General features: G+C 44.2%; 2 protein-coding genes across 2 annotated transcripts; one reads left to right on the top strand and one right to left on the bottom strand.

Annotated features, from left to right (window-relative positions):
* Window positions 1-206: 206 nt before the first annotated feature.
* Window positions 207-20985, top strand: LOC308285155 (arylsulfatase I-like; the record flags this gene model as incomplete). The annotated part of the gene is made up of 10 exons (XM_080725872.1): window positions 207-404; window positions 1828-1967; window positions 3403-3552; window positions 3908-3982; window positions 12478-12652; window positions 15138-15374; window positions 16094-16240; window positions 17766-17925; window positions 19793-19884; window positions 20551-20985. The coding sequence occupies 10 exons, from the start codon at window positions 207-209 to the stop codon at window positions 20983-20985; spliced, it is 1809 nt and encodes a 602-aa protein (XP_080581998.1).
* LOC308286098 (protein kinase C and casein kinase substrate in neurons 2 protein-like) lies at window positions 8792-9733 on the bottom strand (the record flags this gene model as incomplete). Its single annotated transcript, XM_080727056.1, has 1 exon — window positions 8792-9733. The coding sequence occupies one exon, from the start codon at window positions 9731-9733 to the stop codon at window positions 8792-8794; it is 942 nt and encodes a 313-aa protein (XP_080583182.1).
* Window positions 20986-22704: the final 1719 nt, after the last annotated feature.

The raw sequence follows: 22704 nt of genomic DNA, 5'->3' as shown, positions 1-22704 counted from the left end.
CTTTGAAGATGGCTGGCCAGATTGCTGACATAGACACATAGGGTTTTCAAAAAATCTTAGAAGGATTCAAAAGACACTTATAATAGAATCGGGTCAAATTTCTAATTAGTTAAAGCATAAAATAATGATACACAATAATGTGGGAACCCCTTTCTCCATAATGTGTTTTCTTTCCCTCTCTGGCTCTCTCTCTCCAGGGAGAAAAGATGTGTGCCTCTACCACTCTGTCTGTGCTCAGTGGGCTGCTCAGCCTGGGCTGTCTGTCTGTGGACTGGACGGGGGCCAGCCGTGTAGAAACCCACTATGACAGCAACCACCTCGAGAGCACTCAGAGCGACGAGGCGTCATTGGAGCGGAAGAGGCCGCAGCAGCCACACATTATATTCATCCTCACAGATGACCAGGTGTGTGAGTGAGTGAAAAATGTGTGCAGGGACGTGCTGGGCCCCTGATTCAGCCTGGGAAAAATAGTTGGAGAGGCCCCTCATTGCGTGCTATAGAGAGAGATCTCTCTCTATAGCGCTGCTGCTACTCAAAGATTTGCCATTTCAGTTCATGACAAGTGACAAGCCAGTGGGCCAATTACATGAGTTATATTTCGTCGTTGTTGGGTGGAAACCTTGTATCAAAACCGTTTGTTTTGTATTTATCATTTTAAAAATGATTTAAACTAGTGAAAACAGCCGATCTACAAGCACACAACGCCTCGCACCGCGAGGCGCTGTGTGCTTGTAGATCTGCTGTTTTCACTACTTTTGTGTGACGGCCTTGTATGATGAAGCAGAGCTTTGCTTTGCGAAAGAATGTACTTGGAGATACGAGGTTTCTGCCCGACAGTGACGATTTACTTTGTTGGCCGCCCAGCCCCCAAAATGGAACGAAGGACGACATTTTATTTTAATTTTTTTCCTAATGGCCAGCCTGCACCGGCCGGGAATGAACCGGCCGTTCGGGAGTTGTCCCGCTTTTCCCAATGGCCAGCATGTCCCTGAATGTGTGTGATTTATTCCACTGGCTGGCTCTGATGTCATGCCACCTGCACTCGCTTGTATTTTCTGTTAACAGAAAATACACCCGCCCACAACTGTTGAAAATGATGAATAGTCACTCATAATGTATGTAATAAACCCACAATGCCATGAACTGGCACTTAAACCAGAGGAAAATAGCCAGGTTATGGCTATTTGTCGGATTTTTACCGTTACCCTATCCAGCCGATAAGCACCCATGCAGCAATGTGAGAGTGTAAATTGCTCTATAACACATGCTGTATATCCTAAGAGCTTAATAATGTGCTTGACACCAATTCACACACATGATGGCAGACGCAACCAGGCAACGAGTGTGAGTGGGTATGCGTACAATTATTTACATAGAGTTTACAATTTACAGTTTAGGCATTTAGCACACACTCTTAATCCAGAGCGACTTACAATAAGCAGGGTAATACATCAATACAATAAGCAAGGTAATACATCAAAACATCAACATCAATACATCAATTGCATAGAAATATCAATCTAGAAAAAATAACGTAGGTAGACCAAGCACCTAATCAGTAAAAAACGTTATATAAAAGTAAGAATGCTATCTAGCTGTCATGTATGGTCATTGAGGGTAGGCAAGTGCTATGGTAAGTGCTATGGGCTTAGGTGGAGTCTGAAGAGGTGAGTCTTCAGGCCACGGCGGAAGCTAGGAAGTCTGTTGTTCTAAGTGTGACAGGGAGTTCATTCCATAGTTAGGGGGCCATAATAATTATGAATGTATTTTCAGTTCCTTAACTAGTGGCTAATTAAAGGTAAAAATACCCTCCACTCCCCATGACAGGGCTACAATGACATTGGCTACCACAACCCGTCCATTAAGACCCCCACGCTGGATAAACTGGCTGCAGAGGGGGTGAAGCTGGAGAACTATTACGTCCAGCCCATCTGCACTCCGTCCCGAAGCCAGCTCATCACCGGCAGGTAAAGCTCAATGACAATTGTGTGTTATTCAGTGGTATAAACCAGTGGTTCTCACTCAACCTGTGGTTATTTTGGGGGCGTCCCCAGATGATTAACTTAATGCGCAACACTGTTTTCTCACTAGAACAGTAAACAAACCTACATAAAGTTTAAGTGTATAACACTTTCTAAAGTGACAATAAGGACTTTTTGTATACCTCTGAAATGAAAAATTAAACTTTTGCCAAATTGTCAAATATTAGAGGCAGAAATTGTGAAAATAGCCGATCTAAGTGCTCACAACGCCTCGCAATTGTGAGCATGTACATCTGCTATTTTCACAATAGAACCGTGATATACAAAATGTAATGCCTCAACTCTTAGTGCTCGTCAGGGTGGGGGGGTCCCCAGTTCAATTATGATTATTTTGGGGGTCGCGGACTGAAAATGTTGAGAACCACTGGAGTTAACTAGTATCTAAGTACATTTACTCAAGTGCTATTGCTGCACAATGAGTAGGCCTGCTTCTACTTTTGGTACATTTTGATGACAATACTTTTTTACTTTTACTCAAGTACATTTAGAGTTCCAGACTTTTACTTGTAACAGAGTACTTCTATAATCCAGTATTGATTATTTTACTTTTGTTATTCAGTAGAACAGTAGAACAATTATTCTACTGGATTATTGTGGCTACAGTTTGTAGTCCTAATTGACGTGATTGTTTTTTTGTTTGTTTTTTTACCATAGGGTATATTGCAGAAAGTAAGGGATAACTTCATCTTGGAGGGAAGGAAGGGAAGTTTGCACACTGTAACTCAGCTCCCAGTAGAAAGATTATTCAAATACAACAAACTTAGAGTCGTTTGTGCCAAGATGTAGGCCATATCTAGTGTTGCGTTTTGTGTTCTTGGCTGTTGTAGGCCACGCTTCAGTTTAATTAAGCCCTGGACATTTTTTAACAAGTCTTTTTCCATCTGCTTTTGTCCGGACAAAGCCAGATGTTGGATCTATCTATAGCTCCTGTTCCAGGAGCACCGCTCAAAGAAGAATCGCAAGATTGTCAGGCAGCAGTGGCTCAGGTGTAGAGAAACCATTTAGAACACAGAGGGTTCCCGAAGCGTTCCCAGTTCGATCCCGGGCTCCCCCAGAGTTAATGTCAAAGTGTCCTTGAGCAAGACTCTGAACCCCTGGTGAGCAGGTTGTTGCCTTGCATGGTTTCCTCCGCCATCGGTGTATGAATCAATGTGTGTGTGAATGTAATGCACAATCTCCGTAAAGCGCCATGGATAAAGGCGCTATATAAATGTACCATTTCTGTCTGCACCAGAGATTATTTTCTTAGTCTTTATCCAAAAACCACCCAATGCTAAAAATTCCATTCAAAGTCCGCGGTGGGAACTCGTGGCATTATGGATTGGCCTACAAAACGACATCACCCACTCCCTCTTGCCAGGTACCAGATCCACACAGGACTCCAGCACTCCATAATCCGCCCTCGCCAGCCCAGCTGTCTGCCCCTACACATGGACACCCTGCCCCAGAGGCTGCAGCAGGCTGGCTATGCCACACACATGGTGGGCAAGTGGCACCTGGGATTCTACAGGTCAGTTATGGACAAAACGGGGTTTAAAGTATAACTAAGTACATTTAAAGTACTGTACTTGAGTACAATTCTGAGGTATTTTTTACTTGAGTATTTGCGAGTATTTGAGTAATACTTTTACTCCACCACATCTCGGACCAAAATATGGTACTTTTACTCCACTATATTAATTTGATAACCTTAGTTAATAGCTTTTTGTATATTCATTATTATGATTACAAAACATACATTAACCACTTCATATACATTTCAGCCATTTGAAAATAGCTGATCTACAAGTTCACAATGCGTCTGATATTTCTGCCATATCATTTTTTTAAAATATTAAGCTTGTCTTCTCTCCTCTGCTCTCCAGGAAGGCATGTCTGCCTACCAGAAGGGGTTTTGACAGTTTCTTTGGTTCTTTGACAGGAAGCGTCGATTACTACAGGTAAATATTAACCATATTATTGAGAAAGCCTGGTTTCTATACAGCTCAGGGTTCAGATACTGTAGAGGCCGATGATCTGGAATCTAGATCTAGACTCATCATGATGAGTCTAATGCAGGGGTGGGCAACATCTCTTTCCAGGGGGCCATACTGACTTTGATAAAGTGAGTGAAGGGCCACACATTGGACAATTGAAACTTGAAACACGTGGTGTTGAATTAAGTTAAAACTGTATGAATTTGATAGACACGACAGACAAACATATTGCCTATTTTGCGTGGTGTCTTTAATGCTTTAGTGCTACAATGAACATATGATGCTTCAAGTGAAACGCCTTTATGAAAGAGAAGATTTGCATTCAGAGAGAGAGTGATAAAAGGAAAACATAGAAATGAACAACACTCATGAGAATTACAATTGACATCGTCTATAGGACAAAGTGTGTTAAAGGGGTAGTTTAACACCCAAAAATTATGTATCTTCATTTACACATCCCACAAGGCCTTGAATTCATGGAGATTGTTTTGTTCCTGCTGCATTCCGGCAGTCTCCTCCTGAATCTCCTATTGACCAAATGACCAATGACCTGGTCGTCAAATTATCGGTGACAAAAAACGGAATCTCTGAATTCAAGGCTTCATTGGGGTGTTTAATTGATAGAAAAGAAGTAATTTCCTGGGTGAACTACTTCTTTAAAGGTCACGCAGGAATATGTTGCAGTAACAGACCGAGCAACATCCTTCCATTATAACATTTTGAAAAAATACAAGTGCTTCAGTGGTGAAGCTTCTAAGTGAAAGAATGGGGGACCAAAGGTTTGAGAATATAAATAAATACTAAATAATAAAAGACAGGGTGCGCTAACAGCGCAGCTCCCTTGGGGATCTCTGACTTATTGATGATGATAGTCTACTGCGATTGTGTTTTCTGCGATTTGCATGATTTGACTTGTACAAATGTTGTAGGAAAAACGACCTCTTACAAAGCCATGCCCCATTGACTTCCATCCTAAAATGTAACTTGCGTATTTTAGAAAGTATAAAACATTATGTAAAAACTAAGATTGTGTAGGTGTAGGCCTCTAAGTTCACCTAGCTACTGGCAGTGTGCAAAAGACATTCCGTGCTGATTGGTCAGTTCTAGAACCCTCCTAAAGATGTCTCGCTTTACAGTAAAAAAGGAATAAAAGAATAGCGACAACAACATGACTGGGTTGTCAAAATGGATTGAGCCCACTAATAAAGCAATAAAACATTTAAATGCAATAAAAGACAAACAAGACAGGGTTTCACAACAACATGGCCTGCCTGTGAATCTCTGGCGTGATATTGATCACGTGAGTCTTGCACTAACATGGAGAGATGGCAAGACAGTGGATCAGACGCTATGAATTCAACAAACAAATATTCTCAAATATTCTCAAAATTCTTTGTATGACTCAAATTGGCCTATCCTCAAACGTGTTGCCGTCGCCATTGGTGGACAAAGGGTTTCCACCTGTGTCTTTGTCTGACTAATCATCTTCCTGGTCCTGGTCTTCTTCAGGATCAGATTCAGGGTTGTTGTCATGGTTGTTGGTGGACAAAGGGTTTCCACCCATGTCTTGTTCTAACCAATCGTCATCATCATCATCCCGGTCTTCTTCAGAAACAGAAACAGATCCAGATTCTTTGGCTATCTTTTTCAACTCACGTGCTTTCAGGCAGAGCCTCTTGTACTGTTGTTCCAGTCTCTCGTAGTCCTCATACAATATCCCCGGAGATGTAGGCTCATCCTCAGATGGGCTGCTGTCACCGTTGTTTGGGGACAAAGGGTTTCCACCCATGTTCTTGTCCGGACAATCATTATTGTGATCCTGATCTTGGTCATCTTCATTGTTACCGCTGTTTGTGGGCAAAGGATCCTGGTCATCTTCATTGTTACCGCTGTTTGTGGGCAAAGGATCCTGGTCATCTTCATTGTTACCGCTGTTTGTGGGCAAAGGATCCTGGTCATCCTCATTGTCACTGTTGTTTGGGGACAAAAGGTTTCCACTCATGTTCTTGTCTGGACAATCATTATCATGACCCTGATCTTGTTCATCTTCATTGTCACTGCTGTTTGTGGACAAAGGGCTTCCACCCATGTTATTGTCTGGAGAATCATTATCACTACCCTGTTCCTGGTCATCTTCATTGTCACTGCTGTTTGTGGACGAGGGGTTTCCGCTCATGTTCTTGTCTGGACAATCATTATCACGACCCTGATCTTGGCCATCTTCATTGCCTGTCTTGGTAAACGCATCGCCTTCTTTGAAGCTGAGGTCATACAGAGTTCTAACGGGCACTGATAACACCACGAACGGGGGCTCATCCTCAACTGGGCTGCTGTCACCATTGGTGCCAGCATTCAAGCCTGTGTCCTCGTCTGACCAATCCATGGTGCTGGCAGGTTTCACTTCCTCTTTAACACAGATGTGGTTGAAGACCTGCATAGCATTTATCACCTTTTCTAAGGGGTTCGAGCGCACCAGAGGTGTATTAGTTGGTACAGCGAGGCTGGGGGTGCTGCTGGTTTTGGTTGGCTGCACTGGTTCAATCTCACGGATACCAGTCAGTGTGACATCATCTGACAGCCTTTTTGTCTCTTGAGTGTTCAGTTTACGGTTTATGGGCCAGTCCTCGAACTGGGGCCAGTTCATGGGCATGCCCGGTCCGTGATTGGACTGGAACCACTTCAGGTCTTCCTTGGTATCCGCAGCTGAGACAGTGTCTTCCAAGGTGTGGTAGATAGCCTGGAAGTTGTGTTTGGTGGAGAGGTCGAGGTGTTGCTTGACCTCCAGTAGTAGCTCTCTGAAGAAGCAGAGGCGTTTGTCTTCAAACTGCTGCCACTGCTCAAACACCTGCTCCATGACCTCAATGTAATGAGGGGTGGCCTTGTCCAACTCCTCCAGGGCCTTCTCGTAATATTCCTTGGTCTTATGAACCTCCTGCTGACATCTCTCCACCTGTTTCATCTGGTAGACTGGGATGTTGCTCTCCAGCTTATTCCTGTATTCTTGGCTGCTAACTAGAATCTCCTTTTTACAGGCAGAGTGGTATGCCTTCTTCATCATCTCCACTGCTTCGAGTTTCTTGGCCCAGGGCTGTTGTGCGTTGCGGAAGCCTTCGTCAGCCTCCCGGGTCTTATTGTATCCACAAGTCGTCTGCGTATGGAAAGTGTCTTTCTGCCAGTTCTTCAGCTTCTCATAGGACTCACCCATCAAGCCCGACTGCATTTCCATGTGGAGCTCACCCACCTTCTCTGCCTCTGTGCACAGGCCGGCCCACGCTTGCTTCAACGTGCCGTACTGTGGACCTTTGTCTATGCGTTGCCTCCAGCGCTTGGCCCAGTCTGTGAGCTGGTCTGCGTGGCATTTCTCTATGCGTGCACGCTCTTGCAGGCAGCTCATCAGGTCATAACACAGACGGTTAGCATCATCAACACGCCTCACTGCCCTTTTGTAATTACCCACCTCCCAGAAGCTGTCGCTGGATAAAGATATCATAGGATCTGGAGGATTTTCACTTGCTGGAGGATTTCCCCTCCTTGGGTCAATATTCAATTGCATATGGAAAGACCTTAAAGTCTCAATGTAGCCGGTATCTTACCAATCTGTTGATCCTGTTTGTTTTACCCCTGTTCAGCAGTAGTATGGATTGACAGGTATTTCACGTGTATCTCTCTTTCTCTTGTAGATTCCCTTTCTGTCGGTCAACTTCGTCAATGAACACTATCCGCTGCATCTATGGTTTTTATGTTGGCGGCGACGTCACAATTGGTCCAGAGGTTGCATTGTGATTGTCGGAGAGGCGTTTTCTACCTAATCTCCTTTCTATTCTAAAAAAGTTGTTTTGTCTGTTGTCATGCCTGACGTCACAGTACTGATATCACTGTACTGCCATTGGTTTGCTGACGTCCTAATCTGGCCTCAAAACTATTACACAATACTCTTCTTGTACTGTTGTTTGTAGACAGACACACAGTGAAGACATCACAGTGCCGATGGCATAGATTCTCTCTAAGGCAGTGGTTTTCAACCAGTGGTCCTTGAGGGGGTTCCAGGTGGTCTCCAGCTAAATGATGGAGAGTTGGTAACCAAATGGACCCTTATAGACCTTCTCTTGAGAGCGTAAAATTAACCCAAAACGACCCTTACGGAACCAAATGGTTTAAACCAAATGGTTTAATTATACACTCCCTGTCAGGGTGCGGTTCAGAGGACCCAATATGCAGTACGACAAACGCACAAGAGCAGGATTCAAAGTTCAATTATATGTTTAATTCCACAACTGAGGAATATAATACAGAAAGGCTTGTAGCCCACACTCATACAGAACACACTAACAATAAACAACGACCTGACAAGGGACTGAAGACACAGGGGCAAATATATAGACAAGGACTAACAAGACATAGGTGGACTCAAACAGACAATCAACACTGGGATAGGCTAACAGATAAATGAGCAATACAGAGGGTGTGACAAGGCAGGTAACAGTAAACACGGCAGACAGGTAACAAAGAGAACAATACTACAAACAAGATACAGAATAACAAGGCACAACAGTACAAGACTAAATGCAGAACAGTACTGAAACGGCAGACACAAGTCAGACAATACAGAATAACTGAACAGCCTAAATAAGTCCAAAACCTAAATATGGACAGTCAATGTTAACATGATAACTCCAGAAAATACTGAATTACAGAAATGCATCATTTCTGTAATTCATTACTTAAAAAAAGAAGCCAACACAATTAGAGAATGTAGAAGCTTTGCTATTTTGATCAACGTTTGCGTGTTACGTTGATCTTCTGGGTTCTAAGTCTGCAGGGCCCATCCTCAAACCGGGGCCAGGTCATGGGCATGCCCGGCCCATTATTGGTCCGGAACAACTTCATGTCTTCCTTGGTGTCGGCAGCTGAGAGTGTGTCTTCCAACGTGCGGTAGATTGCCTGGAGGTTGCGAACGATGGAGAGATCAATTTGCTTTTTGATCTCCAGTAGCAGCTCTCTGAAGAAGCAGATGCGTTTCTCTTCAAACTGCTGCCACTGCTCAAATACTTTATCCATGTTCTCCTTGTATCGAGGGGTGGCCTTGTCCAAATCCTCCAGGGCCTTCTCGTAACGTTCCTGAGTCTTCTGAACCTCCTGCTGACATTTCTCCAACTGGATTTGGAGTTTCTTCTGATAGTCTGGGTCGTCCCTGTGTTCTCGGCTCCATACTTCATTCTCCTCCTTAAGGGCTGTGTGATATAATTTCTTCTCTACCTCCACTACTTTGAGGTTCTTTGCCCAGGGCTGTTGTGCTGCGAAGAAGGCTTCGTCTGCATCCTGGGTCTCCTTGAGTTTACCGCCAAACTGTCTGTGAAAGCAGTCTTTCTGAAACTTCCTCACCTTCTGGTAGAGCTCTCCCATCAGCGACGACCTAACCTCCATGTGGAGCTCGCTCACCTTCTCGGCCTCCGAGCACAGGCCAACCCACGCTCGCTCCAATGTGCCGGTCTGTGGACCTTTGTTGATGGCTTGCCTCCAGCGTTTGGCCCAATTCTTGAGACGCTCTGCATAGGCCTTTTCGACACGTGAACGCTCCTGCAGGCACATCATCAGGTCGCTGCAGAGCCGGTGTGCATCCTCCACACGTTTCACTGTGCTATGGTACATTCCCAACTCCCAGAAGCTGTCACTGGGGGCAGCTACTATCTTGGAAAGACTGGCGGGGCCTGGCATTGTTGCTGTTGCTGCCTTGTCGCTCCTATAATAATAATCTGAGTTCCCAGAAGTTTTCTCCTTTGTTGTTGGTGTTGCTGCCTTGTCGCCCCTATAATAATCTACGTTCCCAGGAGTTCTCTCTTTTGTTGTTGGTGTTACTGACTTGTCACTCCTATAAGAATCTGAGTTCCCAGAAGTTTTCTCTCTTGTTGTTGGTGTTGCTGCCTTGTCGCCCCTATAATCTAAGTTCCCCGAACCTTTGTCTTTTGTTGTTGGTGTTGCCGCCTTGTCACCCCTATAAGAATCTGAGTTCCCAGAAGTCTTCTCTTTTTTGCCACTAGGGGGGGGACTAGGGGGCGGACTAGGGGGGGGAGTACCCCTATAACGCCCAGATATTGGAAAATGTATGTTGGAAGATGTATGTTAACGTGACCACGTTGACCCGTCGTTTTGCCGTTGTATGCCTACCCTGACTTTCCTAAGGGCAAAAAATCTTTTGCTGTGCAATATTCAATGAACACTACCTGCTCCATCAGCAGCTTTTATATTGGCAGCGACGTGTGTGGACAAATATGCCCATATATGGTCACTGTATATACAGTATCAAGCCCCAAGGATCGGGAGGGATTTTTGAAGCGCTAGTCTCCAAGAGTCCAAGTTTATTCTGGTTTGGATTCAGCACAGCAGTTCATGGCTCGACCAATGGGGTTGAGGTCTTGCAGTAACCGCAACGATGAGATGAAATACCAATCAGGGAGGGTATTTCCTTTACGTACCCTTGGCCAGTGGTTCTTAACCTGTGGGTCGGGACCCCCAGGGGTGTAACCTCATGATTTTTTGGGGGTCCCCAGATGTCACGATTAGACAAGTTAAGAAAAGACCATTAATGCATGAAAACTAACTATGCGACCTGTCGTGCCGATTCTTGGCCATCTGGCCAGTGATGTATATCGGACCAGTTACCCATATATGGAGACCCCTTGCATGATAGTCAATGATGTGATGTCAGAACATGCCCATATATGGGCATTACCAAATATTGGCATTCCCAGATATGCCCTTAATATTGATGACATCAGCGATCTCCATAATGTATATGAGCATAAAAGGACATCAAGCCAGAGCGTGATGTCAGAGCGGCAAACCCATTCTGTTAAGAGTGGTTCCCCTGACATCACAGTGACATCAGAGCATGATGTCAGAGTGACAAACCCATAGAACCACAGTGTTAGGCGTGACGTACAGACAGAGATACGTGGACAAGATGTGCCGGTTATCATAGTAAACTTGTGACCAACGAACTACACAATAAGAACTGGAAAAACATTGGCCAATTTGTTGAATATTATAAAAAAGAGGCCACAATTTTGAAAATAGCTTCTTTACAAGATCACAATGTTTATCTGTGTAACCGAGTCAAACTAAAGGTAATGCCTCAACTCCAAGTGCTTATCGTGGGGTGCAGTTCAATAATAATAACATTGGCATTTATGGACATGCCAGCCTTACAGCAGCGAAAACCAGCGTTGTTAGGCACCCGGTTGACGTCAGCAAGGGAGAGGGAGAGAGGGATGCAATAACCTGGCCAACGCTGGAAACAATGGGGCCAATGCTAAAGACACATTGCCAGTGCAATTACTCAACACAAGCTGTTTTCTGCTTGTCTTCTCTATAAATCCAGGAATGTGCGTGTGTGTGTGTGTGTGTGTGTGTGTGTGTGTGTGTGTCAGACAATTCCCTGTCACTTCCTTACTTGGGACAAGATTTAATTTCCTTGACTTGGGAGGAAGTGAAAAGATGTTTTTGAAGCAGCACACAGAGAAAAACTCTCTAGCGCCCTCTGTAAAAGGTAAATAGGCAGGCCTATGTTAATACAACGCCATGGTGAATATAACAAAACCCATGAATGTAGGTTTTATATATTGTTCTGTCAAGCAGAAGTCAGGCAACATTTAGAAATGTTCCACTTCAAAAAGCACTCAAAGCCAGAAAAAGGCACTCTGATCAGCGCCGTCTGACAGCTGCCCGGTATGCTGTCATTTCTCATAGGGTTTAATGTAAAAGGCAGTGCCTTTTGTTTTGTTTAAAGGACCATAGTGTGCACACTACCTCATACATGACTGATGTGATAGTCTGGCCTCCAAGTGCTCTGATAACTGCTCTATGTAGTCTTCTCTTAACAACGGCAACTGCACTAGGGTTTCCAATTATAGAACTCAGAGTGCACCTACTGTAGTTTACCTTACTTGCATCCTAGCAACAGTGGCCACCAACTGTGAGGCTAGTCTGTCTAATCACCAATCTGTCTGCGTCCCTCACTCTGCAACTATTATGTCTATCCATTTAGAACAATCTCAGTTAAATTAACATCATTTTTCTGGTTAGATTGCGGTCCCAGAGAAACTGATATCGACTGGCGATCCGTTGCCTATTGTATTGGTTCTCAAAGTGGGGTCCAGGGACCACCAGGGGTCCTTGAGGTAGTTCCAGGGGGTCCCCAGAAACCAAATGGACCCTTATTGTTCTGTAACAAAGAATGCCATTAAATGGGAGTCCGTAGCCTAATGCATGTCGTAATTAAAATGGTTGGGAATCATTGCTAGAGCCATGGAAATCTTCTCTTAAGATTTCTGCCTGGCTTTTCTTTTCAAAAGGGGGTCTGCGGGCTAATGAGTGTTTGGGGGTCCGGGTTTGAGAACCACTGGCCTAATGCATGTCCACCTGGGAGACTTTACTAAAAAGAATGTGTGATCTTTCCCCAGCTATGGCTCCTGCGATGGCCCCGGGCTGTGCGGGTATGACCTCCATGCGGACGAGGCCGTGGCCTGGGGCCAGGAGGGGAGGTACTCCACCCTGCTCTACACACAGAGGGTCCGTAAGATTCTGGAGGGCCATGACCCCACAGCCAAGCCCCTCTTCCTGCTGCTATCCCTTCAGGTACAGTAGTACCAGTACAGTGAGAAAGGTCAAATGCTCTTTCCGACGTCGGAAAAAAAAAAAAGTCATTTCGGACAGGCTTTCTGAAATACTTCAGGACACTCGGAGTCCAGTAGAGTCCGCAGAAAAGTTATCAGAGGTTCTGGATGACATCAAAATGTAGTTTTCGGGGGGAAAAAAGAAGAAAGGTTTTTGACATCAGAAGGTAAATGGTAAATGGTGCATTTATATACGCCTTTATCCAAGGCACTTTACATTTGTGCATTACATTCACCCATTTACACACACATTCACACACCGATGGCGGAGGAAACCATGCAAGGCACCAACCTGTACATCGGGAGCAATTAGGGGTTCAGAGTCTTGCCCAAAGACTCTTCGACACTAACTCTGGGAGCCCGGGATCGAACTGGGAACCACTCTGCCCCTGAGCCACTGCCCCCATTTCTCATAGGGTGGACGAGGGAGCATGAATTGCACTGAACACTATGGAGCAGTCCAGACGTCACTCCCATTACCCGTGGGTCCCAGAGATACTTTTTGTTTTGTTATTCCCATGGGCAAATCTTTAGATCGCTTCATATAAGAACTGTGTTCCAAAAATAAACAAATCAGCCCGGATATTTCATCAGGTATGTGACTCTGTGTCGGTTATGATATTGAGTTACATTTGATAACGTCTGTGTTATAAATTGGATACATTTGTATTTTTTCATAGTGAGTCATATCCATGTGAGTAAAATCACAGGGGTGATTTATTTATTTTTGGAACACAGTTCTTATACAACGCGATCTAACATTTTCCTATGGGAATTCCAATAGAAAAAGTAACCCTGTGACCCAGCAGGGGGATAGTGCCCTCTAGTGGCTTTGCTTATTGTAAATCGCTCTGGATTAGCATCTGACAAATGCCTAAATTGTAAATTGCTGTGTCAGGGATGTCATACTTCGATGCTCTAGTGATAAATGGTAAATGGTGCATTTATATAGCGCTTTTATCCAAAGCGCTTTACAGAGATTGTGCATTACATTCACCCATTCACGCACACATTCATACACCGGTGGCAGAGGAAACCATGCAAGGCACCAACCAGCTCACCGGGAGCAATGTGGGGTTCAGAGTCTTGCCCAAGGACCCTTCGACATTAACTCAGGGGGAGCCCGGATTCGAACTGGGAACCCTTCGGGAACCCTTTGTGCTCTAATAACGGTTTCTCTACCCCTGAGCTATGCCGCCCGTGATAGTGATATTAATACTGCAACACAACACAACACAAGCACATTTGAAGATTAATGGATGTATACATACTGTAGTACAGTATATATACAGTACTGTACCAAGGGTAAACGGTAACAATTACAACTCCCTAGGCCTGTCACGATTTACGAAAAAATCGATTTAAATCGATTTTATTGGGGGACGGTGAAAATCGATTTTTTAATAAACGAATCGCGATTCGACCACCAGAGGTCGCCCTCGACTTAATCTCCATTCTGTCTTCAACGTCTCTGCGTGTTCAACGTCTAACGTCAGGCAGACACAGGCAGCGGCAGCTACAGTAGGAAGGCTCACCCACTCACAGCTGCCAGCGTGCCTCCATTGGGCTGCAGAGCAGAGCTCCGCGATTTCGATTGACAAAGAGAGCAGTTAGTTGAGTGCTGTGTCATTACTTTGCTGCTACAGAGCATAGCACTAATCAGTGCTAAGGGCTAACAACAACAATGCTACGTACAGATGCATGTCTCTGCCACTGGTTACAATGTGGAAACAACGTTTCTAGTGAAAACAAGAATTGACACAGTCAATATATAAGCCGGTGGAATGGTAAACAAGAATTGACACATTCAATATATAAGCTGGTGGAATGGTGTGTTAGAAAGTCAGGGACTTTGAACAGTCTATCCACAATGAGACACTAGGTCTTGACTTTGATGAATTATTGATTTTGAAAAGAGGGTAAGAGTTGTTATTATGCCTTAGTTTGTGCCTGGCTTACATTACAGTTGGCTTGATATGTACCACAAAAAAAATGCATTCTTTGATACAGTATTGAAAAAAGTGTAAGAGTGTTGTTTAAAAAAAGAACAGGATTTGACATTTAAGAATTGATAAGTTTACACTATCTGTCATTTGCTATTTGCTACTGTATAGAGGATAAGAGAACATCTAAAACATACAGGATTCCTTGTAAGAGAAGACAAGTGAACTGAAATGTTATTGTTGTTTTTTGTCATTTGATAGTTCTACTGTATTGAAAAGAGCATAAGAGAAAACAGTATTGTTAAAAGCAAAAAAAATACTGGAATTGTAAGAATTGTGGATTTTTTTGGGTAATTTCTCTGGAAAATAAATTTGGTGAAAAAATCGTGAAAACATTGTGACATCGTGAATCGTCAACCTTGAATCGTGATTCGAATCGAATCGTGGGTTTAGTAAATCGTGACAGGCCTACAAACAACTAAACGCAGTATCTGGTCTTCTCAGGCGGTCCACACCCCCCTGCAACCTCCCAAGTCCTACATCTACCCGTACCGCGACATGACCAACATCGCCAGGCGCAAGTTTGCTGCCATGGTCTCCACGGTGGACGAGGCCGTCCACAACGTGACGTACGCCCTCAGGAAGTACGGATACTACCGGAACAGTGTCATCATCTACTCCACGGATAACGGCGCCCAGCCTTTCACAGGCGGGAGCAACTGGCCCCTGCGCGGCCGTAAAGTACTTACTTGATACATACTGTACATTTTATGTGCTTTAACCTACTCTTTTTTTATAACATTCTTGCACATTTAAAACTGTGTGCATACCATTAAGTGTCATATATCCTTTCTTTTCTGTCTTTAAAACCCTTCTTGATCTCCACGTTGCACATGACAGGTCATACAACAAAGTGTTGTAATCACCCTCATTTTCAGTTATATTGGACAATGTGTCAGTCTTTCAAATGAATGGACAGTAAAAGACAGAAATAGAAGAATTACGAGCAGTATTCAAAAATAGACTACAAAGTCAACCCCCTCTAGTCTTGAGCCACTTGTCATGAGACACTTATTTTGGCAAAATATAAATTAAGGCTGCAGCATACTTAATACTCTAGACTTTTTCGGGTTTGGCAGGGCTTGCCAAACTGAACAGAGTTCTTAGAGGACAAAAGTATTTGATTCTCACTTCGGCTAAGCTCTGAGTTCTTCTCACCCACTCATTAGTCTGCCTAGCACTTGAGCCACTGAAGAATTGTGTTCAGCGCTGGAATGTTGGTGGTCTTGCCACCGGCATCTCCGCTGTTTACTTTCATCAACCTCCTACACGCTTTGACATAAATGTGTTATACCTCCATAACTCCTTTAATTAACCATTTGAACCTCAGATCTGGTACCTGGTAGGCGAATAAGGCGACTTGTCAGTTTGTCATGTAGATCTCTGTTCCCACTTCCCAGGGGACCTACTGGGAGGGGGGAGTCCGTGGGGTGGCATTCGTCCACAGCCCCCTGCTGAAGCGACGGAGGAGGACCTCCAAAGCCCTGCTCCACATCACAGACTGGTTCCCCACGCTGGTGGGACTGGCTGGAGGGAACATCAGCCAGGTTGGTGGCACCTCTGGCAGGGTTTCTGCTAATCGGCCAACTGTTAACACTGCTTATCACCTATGATATAGTACAGTGGTTCTCAACCTTTTCAGGCTGTGACCCCCAAAATAATCATATTTAACCTGGGGACCCCCCACCCTACGAGCACTAAGAGTTGAGGCATTACATTTTGTATAACACGGTTCTATTGTGAAAATAGCAGATCTACATGCTCACACCGCCACGCAACCGCGAGGCGTTGTGACTGTGAGCATGTAGATATTTTCACAATTTCTGCCTCTAATGTTTGACAATTTTGGCCAATGTCTAATTTGTCATTTTAGAGGTATTAAAAAGCCCTTAAATTGTCACTTTAGAAATGTGTAGATAGTACCCTCTATACACTTACATTTTATGTTGGTTAGTTTACTGTTGAGAGAGAAAACAATGTTGCACATTAGCACAAGTGTTAATCATCTGGGGACCCCCCAAAATAAGTGGTTGAGAACCACTGATATAGTACACCTAAGATGGCTGTCATACTGTGCAGTGATGCATTTATTTAGTAACGCATTATAAACTTTGACTTTGCACCTTTTTGGTCATCTGTCTTAATATTCTAGTAGGAATGGTCAGCTATGTCCCAGAGATTTAAAAAAAAAAAAAGAATCAGATGTGTCTCCAAGTCTGTCTTTACCAAGCCCCCAGAACCCAGGGCTAGATTTGAAGCAACCCCGATGGTGGCCAAAGTTGGAACTGCAGCCTAAACGCGCATTTTGGCCCTGCCCCCTCCACTCCAGACAATCCTTCCTCTGAGCGGAGAGCAGCGTGACGTCATTTTGGAACCAGAGCTGGTTCCAATTTCCCCCAGAATGCACCTGGATTAGCTACATGCTAGCACGTAGCCGTTGCTTCAAAACGCCACTGAGCACTTGCATTGAAATGATAGTGGGGGCGGGGCTCGTCCGCTCTCTATTTTATATATACTCTATGGTCTTTACATTAAAGACATTGTGCTGTAATCTTTCCCCTCTACAACATAATGGTCAGGTATTATGATTATACTTGGAGGAGTATAAAAAATTTACAGAAAGTGTTCAAATTATGTTATTAGGTGGCCACACCCACCTGTTCATTAAGTATGCCTGGTTGTCAGGTGGTGACCCAGTTGAAGTTAACCACACCCACAGTGGGATGATATTATGATGTCATTATATCAGTGTACGGTATTTCAATTGGGCCTTTTGACTCAGCTTTCAGGAAGTCACCAAAACTACACAGGGAATACATATTTGCATATTATAACCACACACCTGGGGGTCTATTAGTGTAATGTTAACTCCATAGATACATACAAAACAGAAAAAGTAAAAAACTATGACACTGTATGTCTTGGTGATATTGGGCCACCAATGACCACATCGGACATGCTTACTGTACTGAAGGAGAACAGGGCCCTGCTGTACATAAAGACATATGGTAGTACAGTACGATAGATAGACAACACGCTGTAGAATCATTTTGATTGTTATGTTTTCTTCAGAGTGAGGGTCTCGATGGTTATGATGTGTGGGACACCCTCAGCGAGGGCAAGGAGTCACCCCGCCTGGAGATACTACACAACATAGACCCCCTGAACAGACACCCGGCTCCAGCCACCAAGAAGACACCTCCTGGGAAGAAGAAGAAGAAAGTAGCTCCAGGTGAACACTGACACCATTAAAGGGAATACAGTCGTGAGCGTTCTTTGAATAGGAGATTGCTGTTATAGGAATTGTTATAAGGTGCTCAGAAACAGACCATACCTTTGAGCAGAGGTGTGTCTTATGACGTCAAGACCATCAGGACGAGGTATGCAGCTATGAAAGACAGGGAAAGAAAAGAAGGGGGAAGACGGAGGAACGTTGAGAAGGAATGGCGTAAAAAGGAAAGGAAGGAGTGAATAAGAAGGGGTAATAAGAATAAGGGGTATAAGAAGGGGTGAATAAGAGAAGGATGGGAGGGATATAAAAAAGTGTTGCTCAGTGTAAGGTGAGGACAAGAAGATGAAGGGATGAACAGCCGTTCATTAAACGGTGGGAAAGATTCATTATTTTCCTTTTGTTACTAAACAAGTAGAGTGTCCGTTTGGCAACCGGAAGGTTCCCAGTTCGATCCCGGGCTCCCCCAGAGTTAGTGTCGAAGTGTCCTTGACTAAGATGCTGAATCCCTAATTGGTTCCGATGAGCAGGTTGGTGCCTTGCATGGTTTCCTTCAATCAATAGACAAAAAGTCATTTGGGGGGTGAACTACTCCTTTAAGTGTCATTATGTCCTTTCTTTTCTGTCTTTAAAACCCTTCTTAATCTCCACGTTGCACATGACACGTCGTACAACAAAGTGTTAACTTGTAATCACCCTCATTTTCAGTTATATTGTCTTTCAAATTATGAATGGACAGTAAAAGACAGAAATAGAACAATTACGAGCAGTATTCCAAAATAGACTACAAAGTCAACCCCCTCTAGTCTTGAGCTACTTGTCATGAAACACTTATTTTGGAAAATACAAATTAAGGCTGCAGCATACTTAAAACTCTAGACTCGGGTTTGGCAGTGCTTGCCAAACTGAACAGAGTTCTTCGAGGACAAAACAATGTTATTCTCTGCTCTGAGTTCTCATCCACTAGCACTTGAGCCACTGAAGAATTGTGTACACCGCTCCATTAATTAACCACTTGAATTTGCCATCGGTGTATGAATGTGTGTGTAAATGGGTGATTGTAATGCACAGTCTATGTAAAGTACCTTGGATAAAGGCACTATATAAATGCACAATTTAACATTTAATTGAATGCTAAATGTAATTGATGTTTCCTTCGTCTTGACAGTCACGTCTAAGAAAGCCACGGGTCCGGCCCCCAAAAAGCCCAGGAAGGTCAAGAAGCCCCAACAAAAAAAGGGGTCCAAGTTGGGATCAGAATCAAAGGCCACTAAGAAGTCTCATTCCCAACCCCGTCCCAAAGCCAAGCTTAAGCCTCTCACCAAATCCAAGCCACTCCCCAAGATTAAGCATCCCCACAAATCCAAGCCACTCCCCAAGATTAAGCCCCTCTCAAAATCCAAGCCACTCCCCAAAATTAAGCCCCTCCCAAAATCCAAGCCACTCCCCAAAAACAAGGCCCTCCCAAAATCCAAGCCACTCCCCAAGATTAAGCCCCTCCAAAAATCCAAGCCACTCCCCAAGATTAAGCCCCTATCCAAATCCAAACTTAAACCTGAAACCAAGTCTCAAGTCTACTCCGAGAGCCAACCCCTCTCCAAGTACAAGAGACTGTTAAATCCACCGCCCATTCAGACCCTGACCTCTAGCCAAAACCTGTCACTGTCAGAACTAGGCCAGGAAAAGCCCCAGCCCCAATCTAAGTTACACTTGATGTCACACAGCAGCCAGACTCAATCTCAGTACCAGAACGTGTCTTTGTCAGGACTGCCACAACCCAAACCCCACCACCCATCCCAACTCAAGCCCCAGCTCCTCCTGCCAGATCTCCAACCCAAACCCCAGGCTGAGTTCCAGTCATCCGAGCCAGTGTGGGACACGTCCGTCCAGGCTGCCATCAGAGTTGGGGACTGGAAGCTGCTTACTGGAGATCCAGGTCATGGCGACTGGGTTCCTCCTCAGGTATTGATTGATAGATTGATGGTTGGAAGCTGAGTTGAAATTGAGCTGGTTGGCAAACACTGAAAAGTACATAAATACATAACTATTGTTGATAGAGGTATAGCATGGACTGAACCGAATTTCCCAGAAACATTCTGATTTACTATCCCCGGCACGAAACTGCACCAAGAGTGATTGGATCCGTTCCGAAATGGAGCCGATTCAAAATGGATCCGATCATAAATGGAGACAGAGAAAGTTTACCCCATCTGGCCGGGACTTTAGACACTTAATGTGTCCAATGCTTATTTTCACAATTACTTTGAAAATGTAATGCGTATGTCTATTTAAGGTCTAATTTCTCTTTTGGGTCTCAACCTGAAAAGTTTGGGAACCACTGCTGTACATAGCAAAAAGAAAAGGGGTTCCCGTCCTAAATCGCCCCGAAATGCCTCGGTTCGGCTCTCGAGTAATGTGTTCCGGGCAGACCTGTGCTACCCTCTAATTGTTCAGCCGCTGAAAATGTTTACTGTCCTTTTCTTGAATGGAAGGTGATGTTCCTGTTCTGTCACTGGACTACTGCCTGTGGCATGCTCACATAATAGTGAAGTTTCCCCAGTTGAACACACAGTGTGGACTAACCAGGTTAAATCAATATACAATTAATATTCAATTTCTTGTCTCCAGGTACTTACCACTCTCCCTGGCCGCTGGTGGAACCTGGAACGAACCTCGTCGGCCTCCACGTCCAAAACTGCCGCCAACAAAAACATCTGGTTGTTCAACATCACTGAGGACCCGTACGAGCGCTGGGACCTGGCGGACCAGAGGCCAGACGTGGTCCAAGTCCTGCTGGAGCGGCTCGTCTACTACAACCGGACCGCCGTGCCGGTTCACTTTCCGCCCGACGACCCGCGAGCCAATCCCGACAGGCACGGCGGGGCCTGGGTGCCCTGGGTGGACGAGGGGGAGGAGGACGAGCAGGGGGGCGTGTACAAAGGAGTCTACAAGAAAGGCAAGAACAGGAAGAAGAAGAAGAGGAAGAAGAAGAAGTGCAAGCTGTGCAAGCTGAGGTCGTTTTTCTTGAAGCTGAACACCAGGATGATGTCCAATCGGATTTAGTTTTGAGACGCTTTGTTTGTGCTTGTGCTCTGGTCTTCCGAACAATATAGTGACCGAAGCAAGCAAGCAAGGCGAGAGCTCATGTAAATCCAACTTGGTTCAAAAGAATTTTCTGAACGCAGGTTCGGTCGACCTCTTTCAGGTTCAGTTGCATCAGAGCTGGTGACAATTATCATAATGATTTATTTTACACTTCTTTTGTTGTTGTTTTTGTTATGTCAGCGATGCTGTCCAATAGAATGTGAGCTACGGGGGTGACGATGCCAGGACTCTGTGAGATGATGATGTCACAGACTCCGGGGCAGAAACAAATCTTTGCTGTGCACCTACAGTACATGAAAATGTGAAATGTTCCTTTAAGCCAGTGGTTCTCAACCTTGTCAGGCCGCGACCCCCAAAATAATCATATTTTAACTGGGGACCCCCCCACCCTGACGAGTGCTAAGAGTTGAGGCATTTGAAAATACCAGATCTACATGCTCACAAGGACTCGCGTCGCGAGGCGTTGTGAGCATGTAGATCTGCTATTTTCACAGTTTCTGCCTCTAATATTTGACAATTTGGTCAATGTTTAATTTGTCATTTTAGAGGTATCAAAAACTGAAAAGACAATGTTGCACATTAAGTTAATCATCTGGGGACCCCCCAAAATAATATGGGGACCCCCCTGGGGCTCCCGACCCACAGGTTGAGAACCACTGCTTTAAGCCAATCAAATGTGTCCTGAGTGGCTCCTTCAACTCTGTTTGTTAGTAAAGACCAGTGGTGGACAAAGTACTCATCCTCCAGTACTTGAGTCAAAGTAGAGATACTCCTGGTCAAATATTACTCATCAAGTGCATTTTCTTTTTAATATCAATGCATTGCTATATTGAAATATATATATTTTAAGTGAAAGTAGCTGATCTACAAACTCACAACTATGACACATTTTGAGCTTGTATAAGTAGGCTACCGTACAGTACTAAAGTTGTGTAAATACTTTGTTCCCAGCAAGCACAGTCAGGACCTGGACCAATCAGTTTGGGGCCAGATCAAGTCAAACCATGACTAGTCAGATCTGGCCTAGAATATCACCTGATTTCAACCAACATAAATCTTGCCCATGAAAACAGACATCCTGGATTAATCAGAGAGGGTCCGATCAAGGCCAGATAAATATAACATAAACATAACTAGTCAGATATGATATTATAACCTTACATGCTCATATTTCAACTAACATTACAAACAATAACAACAATCCTAGTCCATAGGATGTCCTGGTAATGACGTCAAGATCATCCCCATATGGGCTGTGATCTGGCCTAGTTCTGAACGTCACCGGAGTCACCGGAGGTCATTATCATAACGTCATCATGACATCATCATGACGTCATTTGGCTATTGGCTTGCAGGGTTACTGTCCACTACTGGTCCAAGTGAGTCCAAGAAAGTCATTAGCACCTCTATCTGAGATGCTGAGGTACCATCTGAAACTCTGTCCACTCTGTGGCTTCATTGTTATTTCATTGTTTTTTGTCTTTTGTTAATTTAGTGAATGACTGAGGTCTTGCCACTAAGACTGTCTATAGACGTGACACTTTAACAACATGTTTTAAATTAACTTTGATGCTGTAAATCGTTATTTTTTTATTGTTTCAAATAGATTTTTCTCCAAACAATTTGCATGTATCGCTTAAGAAAGTCAGTGAGAATTTCAGAGAAATCTGAGAAATA

Source organism: Nannobrachium achirus, assembly GCF_963921795.1.
Source record: "Nannobrachium achirus genome assembly, chromosome: 5".
Taxonomy (NCBI): domain Eukaryota; kingdom Metazoa; phylum Chordata; class Actinopteri; order Myctophiformes; family Myctophidae; genus Nannobrachium; species Nannobrachium achirus.
The sequence above is the reverse complement of the archived record's forward strand: the minus strand, read 5'-3'. Positions and strand labels throughout refer to the sequence as shown.